The sequence below is a fragment of the Microcaecilia unicolor genome, chromosome 3 (assembly GCF_901765095.1).
Source record: "Microcaecilia unicolor chromosome 3, aMicUni1.1, whole genome shotgun sequence".
In the NCBI taxonomy this organism is placed as follows: Eukaryota; Metazoa; Chordata; class Amphibia; order Gymnophiona; family Siphonopidae; genus Microcaecilia; species Microcaecilia unicolor.
Genome location: NC_044033.1, coordinates 402493080 through 402515585, shown reverse-complemented (window position 1 = coordinate 402515585; position 22506 = coordinate 402493080). Strand labels below are relative to the sequence as shown.

Sequence of the window (22506 nt, the reverse complement as noted above, 5' to 3'; positions counted from 1 at the left end):
CGAATCTGCGTCTCTCTCCAGCGTGGAAAAATAGAAAACTGAGCAGGAGCGGTCGCACACGGGTGGGAAGACGGCCACGCATGCGCGGTGGGCGTACCCCGCGTGCGGGACCTCCCGTGAGATTTTTCTTCCGGTTCGAGGGGCTGCCGTGGATGTCAACCCAGTCGTGAGAACAAGCAGCCTGCTTGTCCTCGGAGAACAGTTATAACAGGTGAAGCTGAACCAGACAGACCAGGCAGAAACCAGCACTACAGAAAACCAAGCAAAAGAAGTCCTGGCAAGAGCAAAGACTAAAGGCAGTGCGTGTTTTCTAGCAAAAAAGGTGCCGGTACTCAAATGCCAGACCACCCTTCAGGGGTGGGGTGATCACTGAGGGACCCACCCCACAATAGCCAGGCCCCTTGCAACCAGTCACAGAATCTATGAAAAGGCAGAATTGGTGTGTAGAGCCTGAGCTCTTTTACTATAACTTGGGGACCATGAGTCAATTTTAGCAGACAATGAAAAAGGTGCCGGTACTCAGTACCCCCAAGCACCCCCTCAAAAAAAGCCCTGACTAAAGGTCCCACTAACCCACACAGCTAGACACAGAGAGTGAGGGGTTAACAGAGCACACTAACCTCAGAAAAAGAGGTGGAACTACAACAGTCAGAACTAAAACAAATACGATGACACAACACAGACTGCACGCACTGCTCCAGCCCAGCTGCAGGGAAAGGCAAATTAATCCCATGCTGAGAAAAGCAAATACAAAATGGAACACAGAAGAAGGTGCTGACAGGCCAGCCCCAAAGAACACAAAAGAGAAGGAAACAGATTCCTCTAGTGCACTGAGCAACAGCTCTAGAAGAAATAAGAGAAGAGGCCACAGCAGAAGAATACTAGCTAGAGCAGTGCTTACCTGAAAACTGCAGGTACAAATAGCTCCTGATTCCAAGTCCCACCCAGCTACTCTAGCAGAGAGATACCAGCCCCTCCCTAGCCTAGCGGAGTGGGTTCCAGCCTCTCCTAAGCCTGTTAGCAGAAACATAGCAGAAACCTAACATCACCTCCCCCTCAAGGGCTCCCCTTCCCTTGGGCTCGTGGTCTAGGCTTATGAGGATAGAGACGGTGAAAGTGATTCACCAGCACTGGGGCATGTACATGACCAGCATCCTCCCAGGAATTCCCTGCAGAACTAAAGCCTTTCCATGCAATAAGGTATTGAAGGCATCCCGACGCGCTTGGCATCCAGAATCTTTCAGACCTCATATTCTTCCTGAGAAAGGGAGACTGCGGGGGAAGAGTGTAGAAGGGGCAAAGATCCTTTCCTAAGAATCACCGGTTTCAACAAGGAAACATGGAAGGAGTTATGCACTTGAAGGGTGGGTGGTAGCTTCAACTGGTAACACACTGGATTGATCCGCCTTAGAATGGGGTAAGGACCCACAAATCGAGGCGCGAACCGAGACAAAGGGGTCTTCAAGCGCAGATTACAGGTGGACAACCAAACTAGATCGCCTGGTTGGACCTGAGGTCCCGCTCTCTGATCTTTGTCTGCTTGGTTTCAAACGCGTAGATGTTAGTTGAAGGGTTTTCCGGGCATCTGACCAGATAGACTGGAAGGAGGCAACTGCCGTAGTAGCTGCGGGCACATCGGGGCTAATCTTCAACGGGAAAGGTATGCGAGGAGTTCGTCCATAAACTATGTAGAATGGAGAGGTCCCTGTGGCTGAGTTCGCTTTATAGTTATAAGCAAATTCCGCCCAAGGAAGTAATTGACTCCAGTCATCCTGATGGTCAGAAACATACAGTCTAAGAAACTGCTTCAAACATTGATTAGTGCGCTCAGTTTGGCCACTGGATTGAGGGTGATAACCAGACGAGAAATTTAACTTTACCCCTAGAGCCTGATTCAGGGCTCACCAAAATTTGGACACAAATTGTACTCTACGGTCAGACGTGATGGACTCCGGTAGGCCGTGCAGTCGAAAAATCCACTGGATAAAATACTGAGCTAGACTCACTGCCGAGGGGAGCCCGGATAAGGGCACAAAGTTGGCCATCTTGGAAAAACGATCTACCACCACCCAAATGGTGGTATGCCCCTCCGAGTCAGGGAGATCCGTGATGAAATCCATGGCTATGTGAGTCCAAGGTTTCTTGGGAATCGATAATGGCATGAGGAAAGCCTGGGGTTTCCGACGATCAGCTTTATGCTGGGCACATTCCAGACAAGCAGCAACAAATTCTTGTACATCGGGGTCCAGCGTAGGCCACCAATACTTCTGAGCAATAAAGCGTTTAGTCCCCTGGACACCTGGATGTCCAGTCATACGCGAAGCATGGCCCCACTGAAGTATCCTTTCCCTCCACCGGGGAGAAACAAAGGTCATACCTGGAGGGATGGCAAGCGTCATAGCTGAAATGATCACAACAGGCTCGATTATATGTTGCGGGGGTTCCTCCTACAGATCAGACTCCATTGACCGGGAGAGCGCATCTGCCTTCGTATTTTTCGCGGCTGGACGATAGGTCAAGATGAAATTGAAGTGGGAGAAGAATAGTGCCCAGTGAGCCTGTCGGGGTTCAACCTCTGCGCTTCCCGCAAGTAAACTACATTCTTGTGGTCAGTAAAAACCGTGAAGGGTTCTTGCGCCCCTTCTAAGAGATATCGCCACTCCTCCAAAGCAAGTTTAATGGCTAACAACTCCTGGTCTCCTATAGCATAATTCTTCTCAGCCGGAGTGTAGTTCTTCGAGAAGAAGGCGCAGGGAAGGAGTTTCCCACCCGAGTGGGCTTGTGACAACACAGCTCCAGTGCCCACCGATGAGGCATCCACCTCCACAAAAAACTTTTCAGTTGGATCGGGGTGTCATAACACATGTGCTCTGACAAAGGCCTGCTTCAGGTTCTCGAATGCTCTGCACACTTCTGGGGGCCAGTTCCGAGCATCCGCACTCTTTCTTGTCAAGGCAGTAAGAGGGGCAGTCAGGGAAGAGTAATTTAGAATGAACTGCCTATAATAGTTTGCGAATCCCAAAAAACGTTGCAGCGCCTTACGCCCCGAAGGCCGCTGCCACCGCAAGATGGCGGTTAGTTTCCCAGGATCCATCCGCAATCCTTGGTTGGAGATGATATACCCCAGGAAGGGTAGTTCAGACTGATGGAATTCGCACTTCTCCAGCTTGACATATTCTCTTAAACGTTGTAACACGACCTTAACATGTTGCTGATGAGCTTCACCGAAGAATCAATTGCCTCTGTTTCACCTATTAACATGGCCTGGGTCCCCACCAGTCTCTCCAAGCCTTTACCCACAGACTCTCTCAACCCCTCTCCTCCCAGCCTTCACCCAGATTCTCTTGCTTTCTCATTTTCTTATCTGTCACTCCTAGGCAACTAATTTGTTTGGGAGTCTGCCATCTGATCCCTTACTTTGCTATTTGCAAAGCTGCCTCAGTAACAGTGCATCTCCCAAGTCTGTAGTGTGATGCGGCTGTCTATAAGATTGAGCCACATGGTGCAGGAAATTCAGGCTGATCTCATTGTTGTCAGAGCCCATAAGACTTCCCAAACTTCCTGCACCATGTGGCTCACGCTTACATAGAGCCTAATCACAGTACTTGTAGGAGACATGCTGTTTGTGAGACAGCTCTGTGAAAGAACATTTGGGGGCATGAAATCATGGGTACCAGGTGCAATTCCTAGGTACCATGTTGTTCTGCTGCCCAGGATTTGTGAAGCCCTGAAATACTTTAATAATCTTATCTCGTAACTTGCTATAGACAATTACAACAGTTGCAAATGATAAGAACACAACAGCTCATCTGTTTTTGGGCACGATTTTCATGACCATGTGACTCCATTATTGAAAAATCTTCATTGAATTCTCTAATTCATAGGCAGGATGATTAAAACTGTTTTGTTTGATAAGTGATCACCTTTGAGGCTTTAAGAAATAGAGTAGATAAAGAAGATGGATAAGCCTGTGGAAAAACGTTTACCCCACTTTAAACTCCATTTTCTTACTGGAAACTCAATTTTATTTTTTTATTATTCAACAATTTTTATTGATGACACATTCAATACAAACCAAACGGTAAATAGCATAACATCTGATTACATACAATCAATTTGAGAAACTTCAACAATTATTACCAACTGAAGACCATCATCAAGTTTTTAAAACGAACAATTCAAACCCCCCAACCTCCCCTTCAGCTCACCAGAAATGAAAAAGAAAAAGAACAAAAATAAGGGGAGAGGGAGGGGTTCCAACCAGGACGGGACCCGCGCGACTAAGGCCTACCCACCCGGCAGACTCCAACACTCCTGACCCTGTAACAGAGCATCTCGACCCTCACCAAGTCAGCCATCAAGCTAAAGAGAATTCAAGAGCAGACTGCTGGCCCTATGTGGAAGGGACTCAACATATACATCCCATACTGGATGAAAAACCTTTAATCTTTTAGGGGTTTGCCTAGCATATTGGCGCTCTAGAAGCATCAGGGCATGCAATCAATTTCTCCATGTCCAAAAAGATTGCGCTACCTCCCCAACCCAAACCCCAAGGATCACTTTCTTGCCCAGAACCCCAGCTTTCCGGAGAAACAGAATTTGTGCCTGATTGCGGATGCGAAAGATTTCATAATTATCCAATAATACAGCTGCAGGAGAAAACGGTAAGTCGCAGCCCAATAGCCTCCCCAAATAATTTAAAACAGCTCTCCAAAAAGCCTTCACCTTCCGGCATTCCCAAAAGGTATGGATAAATGAGTTAGACCCTTGTTGACATTTCTGACAGACCGGGGACTCTACTGCCCCTATCTTAAACATTCGGTCTTGAATAAAATATGCCCTATGTAGAGTCCGAAATTGACACTCTCTCAACTCAATGATCACTGAGATCTCTGGGATCCATTTGATAAGCTTCAGAGGCTCTATGGTAATACCTGATCTCACCAAATCCCGACCCCACCTAGCAGTAAGGTCATCATACGTCTGAGGTTGAGAGCTCGACTGCAATGCTTTGTGCAACCCAGAAACAGATAGACCCCATCCCGAAATTTATCAACGAATGCCTGTAAACTTACACCCAAGGACGGAACAAGACCTCCTGATCCAAAGAAAGTACATAATGACGTAATTGAAAATAAGCCATCAAATCCCGCATCTCTGCAACCCCTTTCGTTAATAAGGCAGCCCAGGAGAACAGCCTACCCTCAGAGTCTAAAACGTGCTGCAACAAAGAAACTCCCCTGGTCGCACAACTAGTGAAGCTGTCAGGCTTGCCCTATGGAGATGTGAGCTCTTATGCCCGATGGAGGAGGATCCCTCACCGAGCTGTCGGCCAACCCCGAGTTCCCCCTGTGTCCACCTCCGTTCCCCAGGGGTTGAGCCCCTAGGTGCGGGAAGCAAACAGCAGAGAGAACTGAGTCCAGAGCAAAGTCCACGGGGTATGGCCAAGCAACAGCCAGAGGCAGGACCAGGAGCCAACAGAGGTCAGAACCGGGCAGCAAGTGGTAGCAAATCCAGGAACAGGCAATGGTCAATACCAGGCAGCAGGCAGTAGCAGATCCAGGAACAGGCAATGGTCAATACCAGGCAGCAGGCAGTAGCAGATCCAGGAACAGGCAATGGTCAATACCAGGCAGCAGGCAGTAGCAGATCCAGGAACAGGCAATGGTCAATACCAGGCAGCAAAACAGAAGCAAATCCAGAATCAGGCAAAGGTCAATACCAGGCAGCAAACCGTGGAAGAACCAGAAGCACTGCAACTACCCAGAGAACTGAATAGAAGCCGAAGCGTGGAAGGGCTGGAGGCAGGGCATTAAATAGGACTGGAATCAAGCCCAAACATGCACAGCTGTCTTCAAGATGGCTGCCCCCACCGGAGAAACCCTCAAGCCCAAATATGGGCTTCCTTCCTGAGGCTGCTCAGCTCCAAGATGGCTGCCCCAACCTAAGGTGCCCACTTCTAAGATGGCCGCTCTATCCTGGAGATGCCCAAATCCAAGACGGACGCTGTATCCTCAGATGCCCATACCTTGCATAAACAGGGAACATGACAGAAGCTAGTGTTCTCCCTCCCCGGAGAAAATGGCATATTTCCTCCAGTCGGAAGCTGGTCTCAAATATCAGGCCGCCCTCCTAGCTGCAAAGTCATGAACCGCCAAGTCAGACGCAGCGATTGAAGTAACACACTATGTCTCAACCAAGGCGGGAGGGAACTCGAGGGGCAATGCAAAAGAAAGTTAACATGCCATGGAGAGTAAAACGCCGCCTCATATTCTCTTGGAGTGTAGCCTTGTTCTTCCAAAACCCAATCCCTCAAATGACGAAGCAAGCATGCATAATTATACAATGATAAGTTGGGGAGACCCAGACCTCCATATTTCCAAGAGCCAATTAACTGCTTGGAAGGCATCCTCGGTTTCTGCCCCCCCCCCCCCCCCCCCAGCAAAATAAGACAGCATCCTATGTAAGGCATGTAAGGCCTTAAGGTCCCATTTTAACAACTTAATTGGTATTATTTGGAGGACATACAACCATTTCGGGATTAGTACCATAGGAAATAACTGAATTCTACCATGTATGGAAAGAGGAAAGTGTTGTCATTTAGACAGAACGGTCTTACAACGATCCAACAAAACTGTTATATTTGCTTTATAAAGCATCCCTGTGCAGTGTGGCAACTGAATACCTAGATACCGAAACGAAGTAGATTCCCATTGTAATGGAAAGGGGCCCACCCAATTCTCTCGAACAGATGACCTAGTAGGCATCGCAATAGATTTATCTAAATTCAAACTGAAACCCGAAAAGTCGCCATATTCTACAAAACACTCCATTAACGTCTCTAATGAGGTCTGAGGCTCCACAACATGCACCAATAGGTCATCCGCAAACGCTGAGATCTTGAATACATGAGGACCTATTCTTACACCCTTAATGTTAAGGTTTCCCATAATATCCCTGAGCAAGGGGTCCAATGATAATACAAAAAGCATGGGCAACAAGGGGCAGCCCTGCCTAGTGCCTCGGTGTATCTCGAACTCCGAAGATAGAGCGGCATTTACCTGGATCCTTGCACGAGGGGAGCTATAAAGCGCTTGAAGCGCCTCCAAAAAGAAACTCGAAAACCCATACCTTCGCAGGACTGTAAACAGAAACTCACAGTAGACCCGATCAAATGCATTCTCTGCGTCAAAGCTAACCAACAAGGATGGAGCAGCTACCTTTTCCACTCGCTCCACAGAAATGAGAAGTTTATGCATATTGTTTGTTACTGTGCGCCCTTTAACAAACCCTACTTGCTGTTCCGAGATCAACTTCGGGAGCACCTTAGACAACCGATTGGCTAGGATTTTCGCAAATAATTTGGTTTCCGTGTTCAAAAGGGAGATGGGCCTATACAAAGAAGGCCTTACCGGATCCCTCCCAGGTTTTAGCAACAACATTATCTGAATCAATTGGAGTGACTGCGAAAGGGTTCCCCCTCCACCATGAACTGCGCAAAGTAAGATTGCAAAGTTGAAAGAATTGAAGGAAATAAAAGCTTATAAAATTCAGCTCTAAAGCCATCTGGACCTGGGGCTTTAAATAAAGCACTCTGCTGAATTACCAGAGCCACATCTACTTCTATTATGGGCATGCTAAGTTTGTTTACTTCCCTCTCATTCAACCCTGGTAAGTCCAAGTTCTCCAAGTATAAATCTCCCTCCATAGGCAACTCCTGCGGGTGTCCATACAACTGTAGATAATATTGACAAAAGATTGTTGCTATTTCCCGATCAGTACGTACTAACGAACCATCTTCCTTTTCTATCTGAGTGATAATATGCGATCCCCCTGACTAATCAAATTAGACATGACCTTTCCGGATTTGTTCCCATGGAGGAAGAGTTGATATTTATAATACTTTACTGATTTCATTGCCCTTTCATGCAGAAATTTGTTCAGAGTTGTCTGAAGCACTATCAAGGAGTTATGAACTTGGACCGTTGGACTCTGTCCATACTGAATTCTAACCTTAGCTAGCTGTTTTTCTAATCATAAAATCTCCCTATCTCTAGATTTCCACTTAAAGGAAGAGTACACCAAAACCTCCCCGCGCAATACAGCTTTAGCTGCCTCCCAGTACAAAATCGGCCGATGCCTAAACTCCTCGTTATGGAACTGGTACTCTGCCCACTTCTTCAATAACTATTCCTTGAACAGGGGATCTCAATATAACTTCTGGGGAAAATGCCAAACAAATTGTTGGTCTCCAAAGTCCCCAAACTCCAAAGAACACCACACAAAGGCATGGTCTGATATGCTGTAGGGGCCAATCCCAGCCTCCAACACTTGTGAAAACAACCCAGTGGAAAGAAGCCAATAATCAATTCTGGACTGCGAGCCATGGGCCCTCGAAAGATGAGTGTAGTCTCGATCTGAAGCATGCAAAGCTTGCCAAAAATCCAGACGATCCAAACCCAAACATAACAATGGGATACCCCTATCTGATAAACCCCCACCCCTCACTCCCTCCTGAGATCTATCCAAAAAGGGCTCATGTACCATATTAAAATCACCCCCCCATAACAACTGACAAGTCCATCATGTCTGCTACCTTGTGTATCAATCCCTGCACTCATTTATGGTCATATACATTGGGCCCATATACATTACATAATAATAAAGGCTTTTTATTAAGGGATGCTTTGAGTATCAAAAATCTGCCCTGAGGATCCCTCCAGGTCTGATGCATAACTAAATCCAATCCCCTCCGAACTAGCACCAGGCATCCAGATTTACAATTCACAGCAGATGACTCTGCAATCTGACCCACCCACCAGCGTTGGAACTTCAAATGCTCAACAGCCGAAAGGTGAGTTTCCTGCAGGAACACAATGAGGTGTATTTTCAAAGCACTTAGACTTATAAAGTTTCATGGTAACCTATGGAACTTTGTAAGTCTAGGTGCTTTGAAAATGAGCCCCTATGTCTGCTTTATGGCGATTTAGGGTTTGCAGAATTTTTTGTCTTTTAATAGGTGAGGATACCCCATTAACATTCCAGGATATCAATTTAACCCCATCATATAGTTTAACCCAATATAAGGAAAACAGAATCCACTGATGCATAGCCGTCAGGAGACTGTCCCAGCGAGCGGCCTCCCAACCACAACCCCACAAATAAACACTTGAAACCAGTCGCGCAAATCCCGCCTCCCAGAACGACCCCTCCACTCAAACAAAACAAAATAAACCCCCTCCAAATCCCCCACCCCCACAAAAAAAAACCTTCAAACAGAGTCAAACTCCCACCCTCTTATGCATGTACCCTTCACAAATCCCCCTGCCCTAAACTGTCCAACACACCCGATGGACAAAGGTCCATGTGGGATTCTCCCCCTCCCCCGGAGCACCTCACCCACCCTCCTGAATCATAACCCAAAATAAACCAGAAACAAACTTATTCATAAGGTTCAACTCGAGAACCCAGAAAAGGAACAGCATTATCAAAAAAAAAAAAAAAAGAACAACCCTTACATTCTCCCAAATAACAACAGTGTTCCTTCTTTAGTTTCATTAGATTAATACTTAACACGTACAAACCACTAGCTTGTGTATATTAACCAGCCCCTTCAATGTTCAAGTCCATGACCTTATCCTACCGTTCCACTCCAAATCATTCTCTCCATCATCAATCATACCAAATCCCTCACAGTCAAACAGCCTCCCCCTCATACACACAGCAAACCACCCTAGCATCTCAGCTTACATAACAGAAAAAACCCCTCCCATGCTCAACCTCCCCACCCCCTATCTCACATACAACCCTCCAGTCACTCTCTTACACTCAACCAAAATAAAACTACTACCCCACACCACACTTGTCCTCATTCTTTTGTCTTGTACAAATATGAACAAAAGAAAGAATATCTAACCCCTCTTTGGAGCAAAGAGCTTATAAGGACCCCAGAAATCCCCACCCAACCCCTTCCGATTAACGTCTAGGCTAAGGCTATACAAAAATATATATTTTAAAAAAAGGAAATAAACTATGATAATTCAACTGAACGGACCCCACATAGAGGCCCCACTAGACTCCGTTTCTAGATCAGTCGCAGGCCCGTGTCAGTAAAATATGCCCACACCAAGGCCCAGCCCCATTCCGTAATCTAGCGGCCTCATAACCCACATGCCTTCTCCACAGCAAAATGACTCAGCCTAAACAAGTGTAATACAAAAAGTGCTACTAACTCTCCATGATGGCCCAGGAGCACTCTAATCAGCCCAGGCACTGTAACTATGGCCCAAGCGTGGGCCCACATATCCGGGGCATACGTCCTCCTCATGGACCAGAGTCTCAGTACTTAAACAGTCCATGACAAACCCTGATCCCATTAAATGTCCTCATCGTTATGTCTCGCACCATTTATCAGCAATATAGATAACACAGTCCATATACTCTCACCACTCTGTATCCTTGGGGGTTGGTTGAAGTAGGCATTACCTGGAGAAATGCTTTAGCCGATTCAGGAGAGTCGAAAAAGTGAGCTTTGCCCTCCGTAAAAACCTTGAAGCGCGCTGGATAAAGCAAGGCAAATTGTATATGACGGCAATGAAGATCCGTACAGACTGGTGCATATGCCTTTCTTAAGCTAGAGACCCAGGCTGAGAAATCCTGAAAGCACAAAATTGTTTTATTCTCAAACTGTAATGGACCTTTCGCTCTTATCACTCTCAAAATATCCATCTTATGCGCATAGTTCAAAATCTTGCACATTACAACACGTGGACGTTCCTCTGCTGATCTTTTAGGCCCCAACCTGTGCGCCCATTCTATGCGCAGGGGTCCTGTTGCCGGCTGCAACCGCAAATCAGATATTAGCCATGACTCCAAGAATTTCCTCAGCCCCGCCTCTGGTATAGACTCAGGAAGGCCAACTAGCCGCAGATTTCCTCTCCTGGAGCGATTTTCCATGTCATTAGTCTTATCCTCAAGAGATTTCAGTTTGTCTTGTAATGTGGCCGTCAGGGTTGTTAACTGCTGCACCCGATCTTCCAGGTCAGAAACACGCTGGAATAAGCCGAGAACTCCCCTTTCAAGGCTTCCAAATTCCCATCGACATTGTTCAATTTGTCGGACACTACTTGCATTTTTTTGTCTAAAGAGGCATCGATGGCTTGCGTTACCTCTGTAACAATTTCAGACGCCCATGTGGAGCTGACCAATGAGGGGCCTCCCTCACTTGGAGTCGCACCTCGCTAGCTTCTCCTTCTCCCTGCGAGCCATTTTTGTAGTCATAAATGCGGGCAAACAACTTCAATACTCCTGAGTGGAGGAGTGGCCTAGTGGTTAGGGTGGTGGACTCTGGTCCTGGGGAACTGAGGAAGTGAGTTCGATTCCCACTTCAGGCACAGCTCCTTGTGACTCTGGGCAAGTCACTTAACCCTCCATTGCCCCAGGTACAAATAAGTACCTGTATATGTAAGCTGCATTGAGCCTGCCATGAGTGGGAAAGCTCGGGGTACAAATGTAACTAAAAAAAAAAAAAAATTCCAGAAGGGGTTGTATCTCACAAACCCCGCTTTTGGTTCCTCCAAAGTAGTCTAGAAGGGTGAGTTTTGGCGATCCGAGCCGGGAGCTCTTCCCACTCATGTCTGCTCTTTCAGCACTTCATGTGACCCTCACTGGAAACTCAATTTTATGATGCACAAAACAAAATAGGTAGTTTGTCTGTCTGGCTTCAGAGACACTTAGCCCAACACAGAAATTCTTTGGCTACATAAAGAATAGGACGGAACTGTCCAAAAGTAGTTACACAGGCAATGAGATTTGTCAGTGCAGGGCTTTTGTTCTTTAGCGAGGAGGGATGAAGACAGAGCCCAGCAACTGCTTGTGTCACTGGTGGATTCAAGACACCCACACCTCCATCCCTTATAATGTAGGATACCATACAGTAACTGGCTGATATGTCCATAAAGGACTGAGCAACATATCTGCAGGTACCCTTTTGGAAGACCCTCTAACTGTCCAAGACTGGTTGCAGATGTCTGCAAATATCTGGCCATGGACCTGCCAGTGTTTGGGGAGTTGGGCTACTAAAGGAGAAGATTGACGTACAGAGCGCATGCCTACCAAAAAAACACTATACTCTCTGACTCTGCAAACAAGAACTCGTTTCCACGAATATCACTCACGGCACAACTTGTCATTTAACTAGGCCAGCCTCCGTCAAATAAAGACAAATAATCACTGAAGCATCAAAAGAGGGAAACAATGGAGAAGGAACATCATAAGAAGGCAACGGAACCGTTGTCTGATAAACGCCACACTCCTGCAATATTCTTGGGTGACACTAATCCATAACTAAGTTTTGGAATTAGTTGGCAATATTAATCATTTTAGTACAGATGTGTTAGGGTAACTACTTTCACCTAAAATCCATTATTTATTTTTCCCTTTGATTCTCTATTCAGACTATAGTAACTAGTTTGTATTTGGCCTAAGAATAAATTCTTGCTATCAAAGAGAAACCTAGTGTTTATTTGCTTAAGTGCTGTAGAAGAGCAGTTCCCATAGTAGTATCCCCATGTCCTAAACTTTCCCATAATACTACTGAGGCCACTCCGGTCTTCTCAGCGGACATATTTGCAGCTACTTAAGTTAGGTTGTAGTGAACACATGGATGAGTGTTGGAATATGTAGGTTCCCACTTGTGGAATGCTGTCCCTGTTGAATCCCAGTTAGGAAAAAAAAATTATACTTTCTTTCAAAATATAAGAAAGTGTTGGCTGTTTGGTCAGGCATTTTGGTATAGGTGTTGCATGTGTGAAAACATGTAATGCCGATGCAGATGGATGGAAAGGAAAGATGGGAAAAGGAGAGAGTTATGATGGTTTACACTGTGGATAAAGTATGCATGTTACTGTGGTTGTAATTTAGATATGATTACAATTTCCAAATGAAATAAGCAAATGAAATTACAGGAGAGTGGAGTCGCCGGCTATTGGTTAGTTCAGTGGACTTTGATCCTGGGGAACTGGGTTCGATTCCCACTGCAGGGCCTTGTGACTCTGGGCAAGTCACTTAACCCTCCATTGCCCCAGGTACAAGTATCATATACTATGTAAACTGCTTTGAATATAGTTGCAAAAACCACAAAAAGGCGGTATATCGTCCCATTCCCTTTCCCTGTATCTTCACCCTCATAAACTTTGTCACAAGATGAGTGGGAATAAAAAAAAACTGGTTATTTTATCTTATGGAGTGCCTGGTAGCTTTGCTGGACTACCAACAATTATCTCTTCAAAGGGTAATTTTCAACAAGCACTTATCCAGTAAAATGACCTAACTAAAAACTGCCTTCTTCAAATGTGATTAAATCCCTCAGGTAAGTGATACATTAAATACCTCTACACAAATAAGAATGTCAGAAAACAGTATATATTAATAGCCAAAATATGAGAAATAAGGTCTTAGATCTCAAGTCTGTATTTTAAGAGGCTAAGCTGGATTTAGTGGTGATCAAAGAGACAGGGTTCAAAGAGAACCATGACTGGGATATAGCTATACTGGGCTATAATCTGTTCAGGAAAGACAGGGTAGGAATAAAGGAAGGAGGAGTGGCATTATGTTAAAGATAATATTAAAGTTACACAACTGCAGGACCTACAGGGTAAGTAAGAGGCAATGTGGGTCAATCTGGAAAGAGGGAATGGCAAATGTATTTATACTGGTGCAACAGACAGGCCGCCTTCACAGACAGAAGAAGAGGGCAGATTTAATTGAAGACATTCAAACTATAGCTGTGAAAGGGGGAAGTACTACTAATAGCTGATTTTAATAGGACAGATGTTGATTGGGGTATCCCTATTGCAGGGTCTTTTAAAAGCAGGGAGAGCCTGGATTTTCTATTCGGGGAACTATTCTAGCAGTTGGTAATGGAACCCATGTGAGACAGGGCCATACTGGACTTAGTAATTACTAATGGGGAGAATGTTTCTGATGTTATAGTAGGTGATCATCTGGCATGGTTTAAGATAGGTGTGGAGCATTGCTTTTCCTCCTGTCCACCCTCCTTTTCCCTTCCCTTGAGGTCTGGTTTTACTCTCCCTACTCTCTCCACCCCTTCGGACTGGCATCACGTGATCTTCTTCCTCTCTCCACCCCCTTTTCCCTTTCCCTGCGGTCTGGCTAACATCGCGACGCTCTTCCACAGTCCACCTCGGCTTTCTCCACCCCTACCCCGCTCTGCAGGCCTCCAACCTTTCCAGCCCCACTGGTACGCAGCATCAGCGATGTAAGAGCTGCCTTTAGCCTACCCCGGAAGCTTTCTCTGTACAGCTTCCCGCGTAGGCGGGATGTTGTACAGAGGAGGCTTCTGGGGCTGGCCAAAGGCAGCGCTCATGTTGCTGACGCATGCTGCCAGAGTTCTCAAAGTTTAAAGGCCTGCAGAACGGGGTGAGGGTGGAGAGGAAGGAGAGCGATACAATACATCGGAGTAGTCGGAGGGTGGGAGTGCTTGTACGGAACCCTTATTGCAGCAGTACCACCACCATACATCCTAGCAGCATAAGCACCGCATGAAGCGGAGGAGGGGGTGTGGAGATGCCTATGGCAGCCGCACACTGCCGCAGCACCCCCTTACGACTTGTACCCGGGGCGGACTGCCCCCACCACCCCGCCCTTGGTACGCCACTGGGTAGGTGGGAGCAGATTGAGCAGCACAGTTGTTAATAGTCAGCTTGAATCCTTCTTTCTCAGGTAGAAGGTTGATGTAGGAACCTTTATACATGTTTGTGAACATCTGGCTCTTCCTTTTCCTTGTCAGGCAGGCCCTAATAAGCTGAAAGACCTCAGGCAAATTTTGTTCAATAAGACATAACCCTTCTTCCTAACACTAACAATTTTACTCTATTTCAGAATGGAGCTGCTGTTAACAGTAGAGCAGCCCTATTAACTTTTGTTAGAAAGATTTTAATTCTGAGCCCCATGTTAATTCTATTGTACATCAAGCTTTCCTAATTATCCCTTTATTTCCATTATCAGATCAGAAAGTAAGAGAAGCCAAACCAGTCACTAGGCCTTAGATTCAAACAAGTACTACTAGTCTTGGATTTTAAAGACACATAGTTTAGACGTATGTTCAAAGGAAGCAATCACAGTACTATCAGCCTGTGAAGGAACAGTGTGTTTTAAGCCTGTAAAATCTATTGGGTATTTTCCTACCTAAATTAATTCTGAAGTGTATTTCTTCTATCTGGACAGCAGATGGTGCTTTTAGTTGGCACACAGATAATAGGAAGTGCCTATAGTGATGTAACCAGTTTTTATTTGAAAATTGACTTCTGGAGATTGAAATTACCCAGCAGATGCTGGCTGTCGCTTCAGTCTCATCCCAGAAGGAAAGAGACACATCTCTTTGCTGAGGCTATGAGGCATATTTTCAAAGCACTTTGGGAGGCTAAGTTCCATAGGTTTCTATGGAACATTGGGAGGCTAAGTGCTTTGAAAATATGCCTCTTTGTGACCTATCCTGACCTTCCCAGGTACTGTTTAGACAGTATATAAATGTTTAGTTAGTGTTATAATTGATCCATATTTCAGTAACCTGTTATTGTTTGCAACATAATGTAAGCCACATTGAGCCTGCAAATAGGTGGGAAAATATGGGGTACAAATGCAGCAAATAAATAAACTGCACATTTTTTGTTAATTGTTCCAGTGTGAGAATAAACACATTTGTTTGTTCGTTCTGCCTGTCTGGACTGATAAAGAATCCTGGTGGTTTGCATGTTGAGGCTACAAGTGCTTTCTGGGAACTGTAGGACCACTGGAAGTGTGGGCCCCAGTAACCTAAGGATAATTGGAGTGCGGGAGACTCACCCACAGACGGCTGTGACCTAGTTGGTGGGAGGAGGGTGCTAGTGTAGAACACAAGCGGCAGGTGCAGGCAGACCTGAGCTGTGCTGGGGCTAGACCCTCTAAGTAACCCCAGGCGGGTGGCTAGGCATTTCGTGCCACAGATATACAGCAGAGGTTTTACAACAGTCAATGAAGGACTGATAAGATTAATAGAAAATATTACAACAGTAGATGAATTAACCCCAATTAGGGGGATACACAAGAGGCAGTTGTGAAAGGAGTAGAAGGAGTAATACTACAGACATTGAATAGGCAGATCAGTTTTCAGTACATTCAATATAAAAATACAGTAGTTAAATTCTATATTACATCTACAAACTTTTTCAAGAGATTTATCATACAGTGTATACAAACATTTTTTTCTACAGATTTCATAAATCATTAGGCTAGTAAGGTCCTTCAGCAGCAGTGTTCTTCCTTTTCAAAGGTGTGGGTTCTTCTCCTATTCCCCCAGCTAGATGAAAAACAGCTAGACTTACTTCGTGAGCAAGGGCATCCATATTCTCCTGTGTGTCTGCTTCAGTGTACTCTCGAACTACATCCTTTGTTCCCGATGGACAAATGCTCTTGACAGTATGTACTTCTTCACAAGCTCATCAATTTTCTCCTGCAATCCTGGAGGTGTAACTGCACGTCTTTCTGCATCAGTGGTGTCAATGACTCTTCGGTCTGCAACCTTCACTTTGAGCTGTCGGTTTGGGAGGTCAGTGTAGACAGCATCCCACTGCTGCATGGTGAAGCTCTTTACTGCCAAGATTGCTTCAATAACCAGCATGTCCGAAATGGCATCCCCCACTGTCTGATTAATCAGGTCAATGGTATTCTCAAGCATTTTTGCAGCTTTCTTCTTTTCAGCATCCACTTCTACCTTTGCCATCTGCCTGATCTTCTCCTTTGCAGTTTTACTAAACAAATCTGTTCCGTGACCATCTGCCTCAAAATAAACCTCGATGTCAAACTCCTGGGGCTTGTGGTGCAGGTGTTTTACTCCTGTTTTTGTACAATATACAGAAACCTTCATGGTCTCTTCAAGATACCATGTAGAACTTCCATTTGCATAAGCAGTTTGTATAACTGCTATCTTTAAATTTAAACCAATCTTTATTAGAAGTTCTTTAAGGAAAGTACTAATCAAAGTAGCAATTTTATCACCGTTAAGAAGATGAAACTGTTTAGAATATTTAAGCCATATTGAGTTACCTGTACTCTCCGAAGGGGCCCGACTTCAATTGTCCCGACCTATTGAGCTAGATGAGGTGACTCAGGCGATCCATTCTCTATCTTTAGGTAAGGCTCCAGGACCTGATGGGTTTACCAATAAGGGTCTTTCATTATTAGGGGTTGACTATAAGATTTTCACTAAGATCTTGGCCTCTCGCTTGCAAAGATACCTCCCAGCTCTGATACATGAAGATCAAACAGGTATCATTAATGGTCGGCAAACCTTTGATAACATCAGAAGGACCCTACATCTCATATATTATGCTAGGTCCACTAAAATTCTTATGTGCCTACTCTCCCTAGACGCGGAGAAAGCGTATGATAGAGTTCATTGGCCATTTATGTTTGCAGTATTAGAAAAGTTCAGTATCGCAGAGCAATTTCTTTCCTGGCTTGGTCTCATATATGCAGAACCCTGTGCTTCAGTGAAGATTAATGGTAGGAGCTCTGTCCCATTCTCTCTGTCTAGAGGTACGAGGCAAGGGTGTGCCCTATCGCCGCTACTTTTTGCACTAGTGGTGGAGCCCCTGGCTTGCTATATCCGAGCACACCTAAGAATTACAGGGCTATGTGTACAGGGTTTGGAGTCGCGAGCTATGTTGTTCGCAGATGATATCTTATTAACACTAACCAATCCAGAAACCTAATTTCAGGCCTTGTACTCTACACTGCAGCAATACGAACAAGTCTCGGGCTTTAGAATCAATATGGAAAAATTGGAAGCTCTGAACATTAGCTTATCTGAAGAACAAGTATGGCAACTCAAATCCACTTTTTCCTTTTGTTGGGCAAGAAACTCTATTCGCTATCTGGGAGTTAATCTGACATCTGATTTAAATCAGTTATATGATGCAAATTTCCCAGGTAAATTGAAAGAGCTATTTGCGGAATTAGAACGTTGGGAGGGCTTAATGATCTCATGGATAGGCCGTATTAGTACAATTATGATCATACCACCCAAGCTGCTATATCTATTTATGGGTCTCCCCATCTCTGTGTCAGACCAGTTTTTTCGGAATCTGAGACGAAAGGTTTTTTCCTATGTTTGGAAGAAGAAACCACCCAGGGTGCGAGCAGAGGTGATGTTCCAGGGACGTGAGCAGGGAGGGATGGGGGTTCCCTCTTTTGTTGATTATTACCAAGCAGCCCATCTCCACATTTTGGCAGACTGGTGATGTGCTACGAGCAAACCTTGGAAGATAATTGAGCGATCAGAACTTGCCCCATACCCTTTAAGAGCTGTTCCTTGGCTATCAGATCATATATTCAGAGGCCTGACTCGCAAGGCTTCACCCCTTCTCCGATGGCCCTTGTTGACTTGGGTGGCAATCAGGAGGAAATTTTTTCCGAAGCGACAATATTTTTTTGCAAATGCATATTAGATTTGCCCCACAATTTGTCCCAGGAATGGTGGATTCTTGCTTTCATATATGGGAGAAACTGGGACTATGTACATTGGGCCAAGTCTGGGAGGAGGGTGAACTTATCATATTTCAAGAGAGCTGTGAGGAATATGGCCTCCCACGCAGTCATGCCTTTCAATATCAACAAATACAGAACTTTATAACTAAGTGAGCTAAAGGGGAGTTGCTTTTAGCTGAGACACCCTTGGAGAGGGCTCTGGTGGGCGGAACAGGTAGGGGATGCATTTCCAGAATACATAAAGCCCTCTTGGGCTACCAAAAACCAATGACATATTATATATCTAAGTGGGAATCTGTGCTAGGTACTTCCTTTAAATATGAGCAATGGGAGGCTATGTTTAAATCCTTGCTTAAAGTTTCGATATCTAGTGGTTTGATGGAAAATGGCCACAAGATCCTATACCAATGGTATTATACGCTCAAGCGGCTATCCAAAATGTTTCCTGGACACTCAGCTTTATGCTGGAGAGGATGCGGAATGGAAAGGGATATGATCCATATATGGTGGACTTGCCCGCATGCCCAGACTTTTTGGACTTCAGTTTTGAAATTTGTGTTTGATTTGTCAGGAACCCATTACCCTTTACAGATGGAATATTGCTTATTACATGCTAAACCTCGAGGGATGAAACCTTTTATGCATCAGTTGATTGCTTCAGTATTTGTGGCTAGTAAGCTGGTGCCTGGAAACAGCCAACTATACCAGGGGTCCGGCCAGTTTTGCAGAAAATAGACTATATTCACTTAATGTCAAAGCTGACAGCGTTACGCACTGGATCTATCATACCATACCATCGTGTATGGGAACCATATGTACAATGGTCCTCTGGTCCCAAACATTGCAAGTTGCTCCAATAAAACAGACATCTAAACATTTATTATGTATGGGGAGAAACGGGGGGGGGGGAGAGGAAGGGGATATAATTTCTGTGATCTTAGGCTATAGTTTACAATAGTGTTGGAAAAGCTGTATTATTGGACATTGTTCTCTGGTTTGTTTTTTCTGTATTGCAAAATTTCAAAATAAAAGATTAAAAAAAAAAAAAAAGAAGAAGATGAAACTGGCCAGCACCATTGATGTAATAATAAACAGTTCTGTCCGCATCACCATCAAAAGAACAGCACTTCTCGTTAGGGTTCATTTCCATTCCCTGGGGAGATTTCTGCTGAACTTTCACAAAGTCCGCTCCACAGAAACAGTTCAGTTTCCCTTTTGTCCCATCACTGAAAAGCTCTATCAGACACTCCTTTTGGAGGTAGTTCTCCAGCTCCTTCAGTTTTAGAGCCCCAATACCATTGGAACCGTCTACTTTCACACCTCTTGGCACATCTCTGTAGCTGGAAACCTGTTTACATAGCTCTGCAAAAGCCTTGGTGAGTTTTTGGTAGTACCCCTTCACTGATGAAGTTCCATACTGCTCTTTCGTATTTTGACGACAGACAATATAATGCAGCTGGGGTGTCGTTACTAGACCATAATCGTAGTACTGGACTCCAAGAGCAGTCACTCCATCTATAACAGCCTGAAAATGATTCTCACTACTCGGTCTAGTGTCTCTGCCAATGGCCACAAAGGCCTCTTGCTGAAGATTCATCCTCTCCTTCTGGCTGACGTCTTGCAGCACAGAAGTTACGTCTTGCTCCTCTGCATTTGCTAGACACGTGGCATACTCTTCCCAAGCCGCTGCCAGCATCTCACCCAAAGGATCAACCAGTTTTAGTCCATTATCTTCCTCTGGCTTTTGAGAAGCTGTAACCATAACTTCAATAGTGGATTTAGTCTGTTTAGACCTTAGTACAGCCAATAACCTCATACGATACATGATGTGGTCCAACTGTTCTGCCTTTGTACGAAACCCAGCAGTCCCATACTGAAGAATAAGGCCTTCAGGCTTTGGGTGCTGTGCCAAAAGCCTTGCTATTGCAGTAAAATCCATTCCTGAGGTCGCCCACTAACAATCCCACTAACAATCTGCTATTTCTAGATTTCTTTGCCTTGTTTTTGTTTTTTGACTTTCTCTGTTTGATCTCTGTATCTGTGTCATTTGTTTCTTTCTTTGTCGTTCTAAATATGCTCTTCTTTTTCTATATGTAGCTCTTTGTTGCTCTGTCATTGTTTCTAATCTTTTTCTTTGTATAGCAGCATGCCTAGTTTTGTGTGTTTCTCTTTCTTGGTCCGTCATTTTTGCAATTCGCTTCCTTTCTGTTTCTGCTTTTCTTTTCCTGTTACTTATACGTTCTTCATGAGTCATATGTTCTATCCTTGCTCTTCTCCTTGCAGTTGCTTTTTCATTATCACGTGCTTTTTCATGTTCAGTGCGTGCATTACGCCTATTTCTTGCAGCTTGTGCTCTTTTTCGTTTACTGTGTATCTGTTCCTCATCAGGTTGTGTAGTTGTTGGTTTTCGTTGTTTGTCTGTAAGTTCTTCTTTTTTTCCCTGTAGTATTTCTGTGTTGTTTCTGTTGTGTGTTTGTTTATGTTCATCTGTCATATCGGACTTTTGTTTCCTTTCTTTGATGTCTTTTGTTTGTGTTTCTTTTCTTGTTTTGCTGTTCTGTTTTATGTGTTTGTCTATCATTTCTTTTTTTTTTTCTTTTTGTAAATATGATCTTCTTTGGGGGGTTTTTTCCCGTTCTTCATCTGTCATGTTTTGTCTTCTCTTCCGTTGTGTTTCAGTGTGCCTTTTTCTGTGAATTTCTCTCTGTTCATTTGTCATTTCATTAATTCTTCTCCTTTGTAATTCTGTTTTTCTTTGTCTTCTAGTTGCAGTTTGCTGTTCTGTCATGTTTTGGTTTTGCTCCCTTTCCCTTGCAGTATTTCTTTGTCTTTCTTGTGCCTTTTCATCTTCATTCATTGCTAAACGCCTTTTTCTTTGTGCTTCTGCTCTTTTTCTTTTCCTTTCTGTTTGTTTCTCCTCATTTAGTGTACTTGATGATCTTTGGTTGTCTGTCATTGCGCCTGTGTGTGTGAGAGAGCCACAGGGTGTGAAACAAACAGAGAGAGTGACTGTGAGAAACACAGTGAGACTGTGTTAGACATACATAAATAAAGTGTTTAACCTGCAGTGTCTGCGAGGGAGATAGTGTGTATGGTAGAGAGAGTGTGTGTGTGTGTGTCTGTCACAAAGAGAGTGTGACTGTGTCAGCGTGTGTGTGTGTGTCACAGAATGTATGAGAGAGATATTGTGTGTGTGTTTCCTCTGTGTGTGTATGGTTGAGTGTGTGTGAGATGGAGTGTGTGTGTGAGAATGAGTGAGAGAGAGAAAGTGTGTGTGTGTTGATGTCAGAGAGAGAGTGTGTGAGAGAAAGAGTATGTGTGTGTGAGACTGAGAGAGAGACTGTGTGTGTGTGTGTGAGAGAGTGAGACAGAGAGAGAAAAAGACTGTGTGTGAGAGAGTGTGTGTGTGTGGGAGAGTATGTGTGACAGAGTGTGTGTGTGTGGTTCCAAGTTCCATGACCCCCTCCTTCCCTCCCTCTCCTTCCGTCCGAGGTGCAGGCCCCCCCCTTCCATCCGAGGTGCAGGCCCCCTACAGTGTCTGTGACAGAGAGAGATAGTGTGTACGTTAGAGAGAGAGCGTGTGTGTCTGACACAGAGAGAGTGTGACTATGTCAGAGTGTGTGTGTCACAGAGTGTATGACAGAGATATTGTGTGTGTGTTTCCTCGGAGTGTGTATGTTTGAGAGAGTGTGTGTATGTGAGAGTGTGTTTGTGTATGAGATGGAGTGTGTGTGTGAGAGAATGAGTGAGAGAGAGTGTGTGTGTGTTTATGTCAGAGAAGGAGAGTGTGTGATAGAGTGTGTGTGAGAGAGAGTGAGACAGAGAGAGTGAAGGACTGTGTGTGAGAGTGTGTATGAGAGTGAGACAGAGAGAGTGAAAGACTGTGTGTGTGTGAGAGTGAGACAGAGAGAGTGAAAGACTGTGTGTGAGAGTGCGTGTGAGAGTGTGTGCATGTGAGTG

At 44.7% G+C, this 22506-nt stretch overlaps 2 protein-coding genes across 3 annotated transcripts in view; both read right to left on the bottom strand.

Moving 5' to 3' along the window:
- LOC115467077 (zinc finger protein 443-like) overlaps positions 1–22506 on the bottom strand; it is a 60426-nt gene that overhangs the window by 11527 nt on the left and 26393 nt on the right. The gene's annotated exons all lie outside the window — the stretch shown is intronic.
- Positions 15815–20562, bottom strand: LOC115467078 (phosphoacetylglucosamine mutase-like). Its single transcript, XM_030198759.1, is given in 4 exon segments — positions 15815–16462; positions 16465–17071; position 18998; positions 19611–20562. Coding segments are annotated over 4 exon segments (1656 nt in total). The 5' UTR covers positions 20486–20562; the 3' UTR covers positions 15815–16289.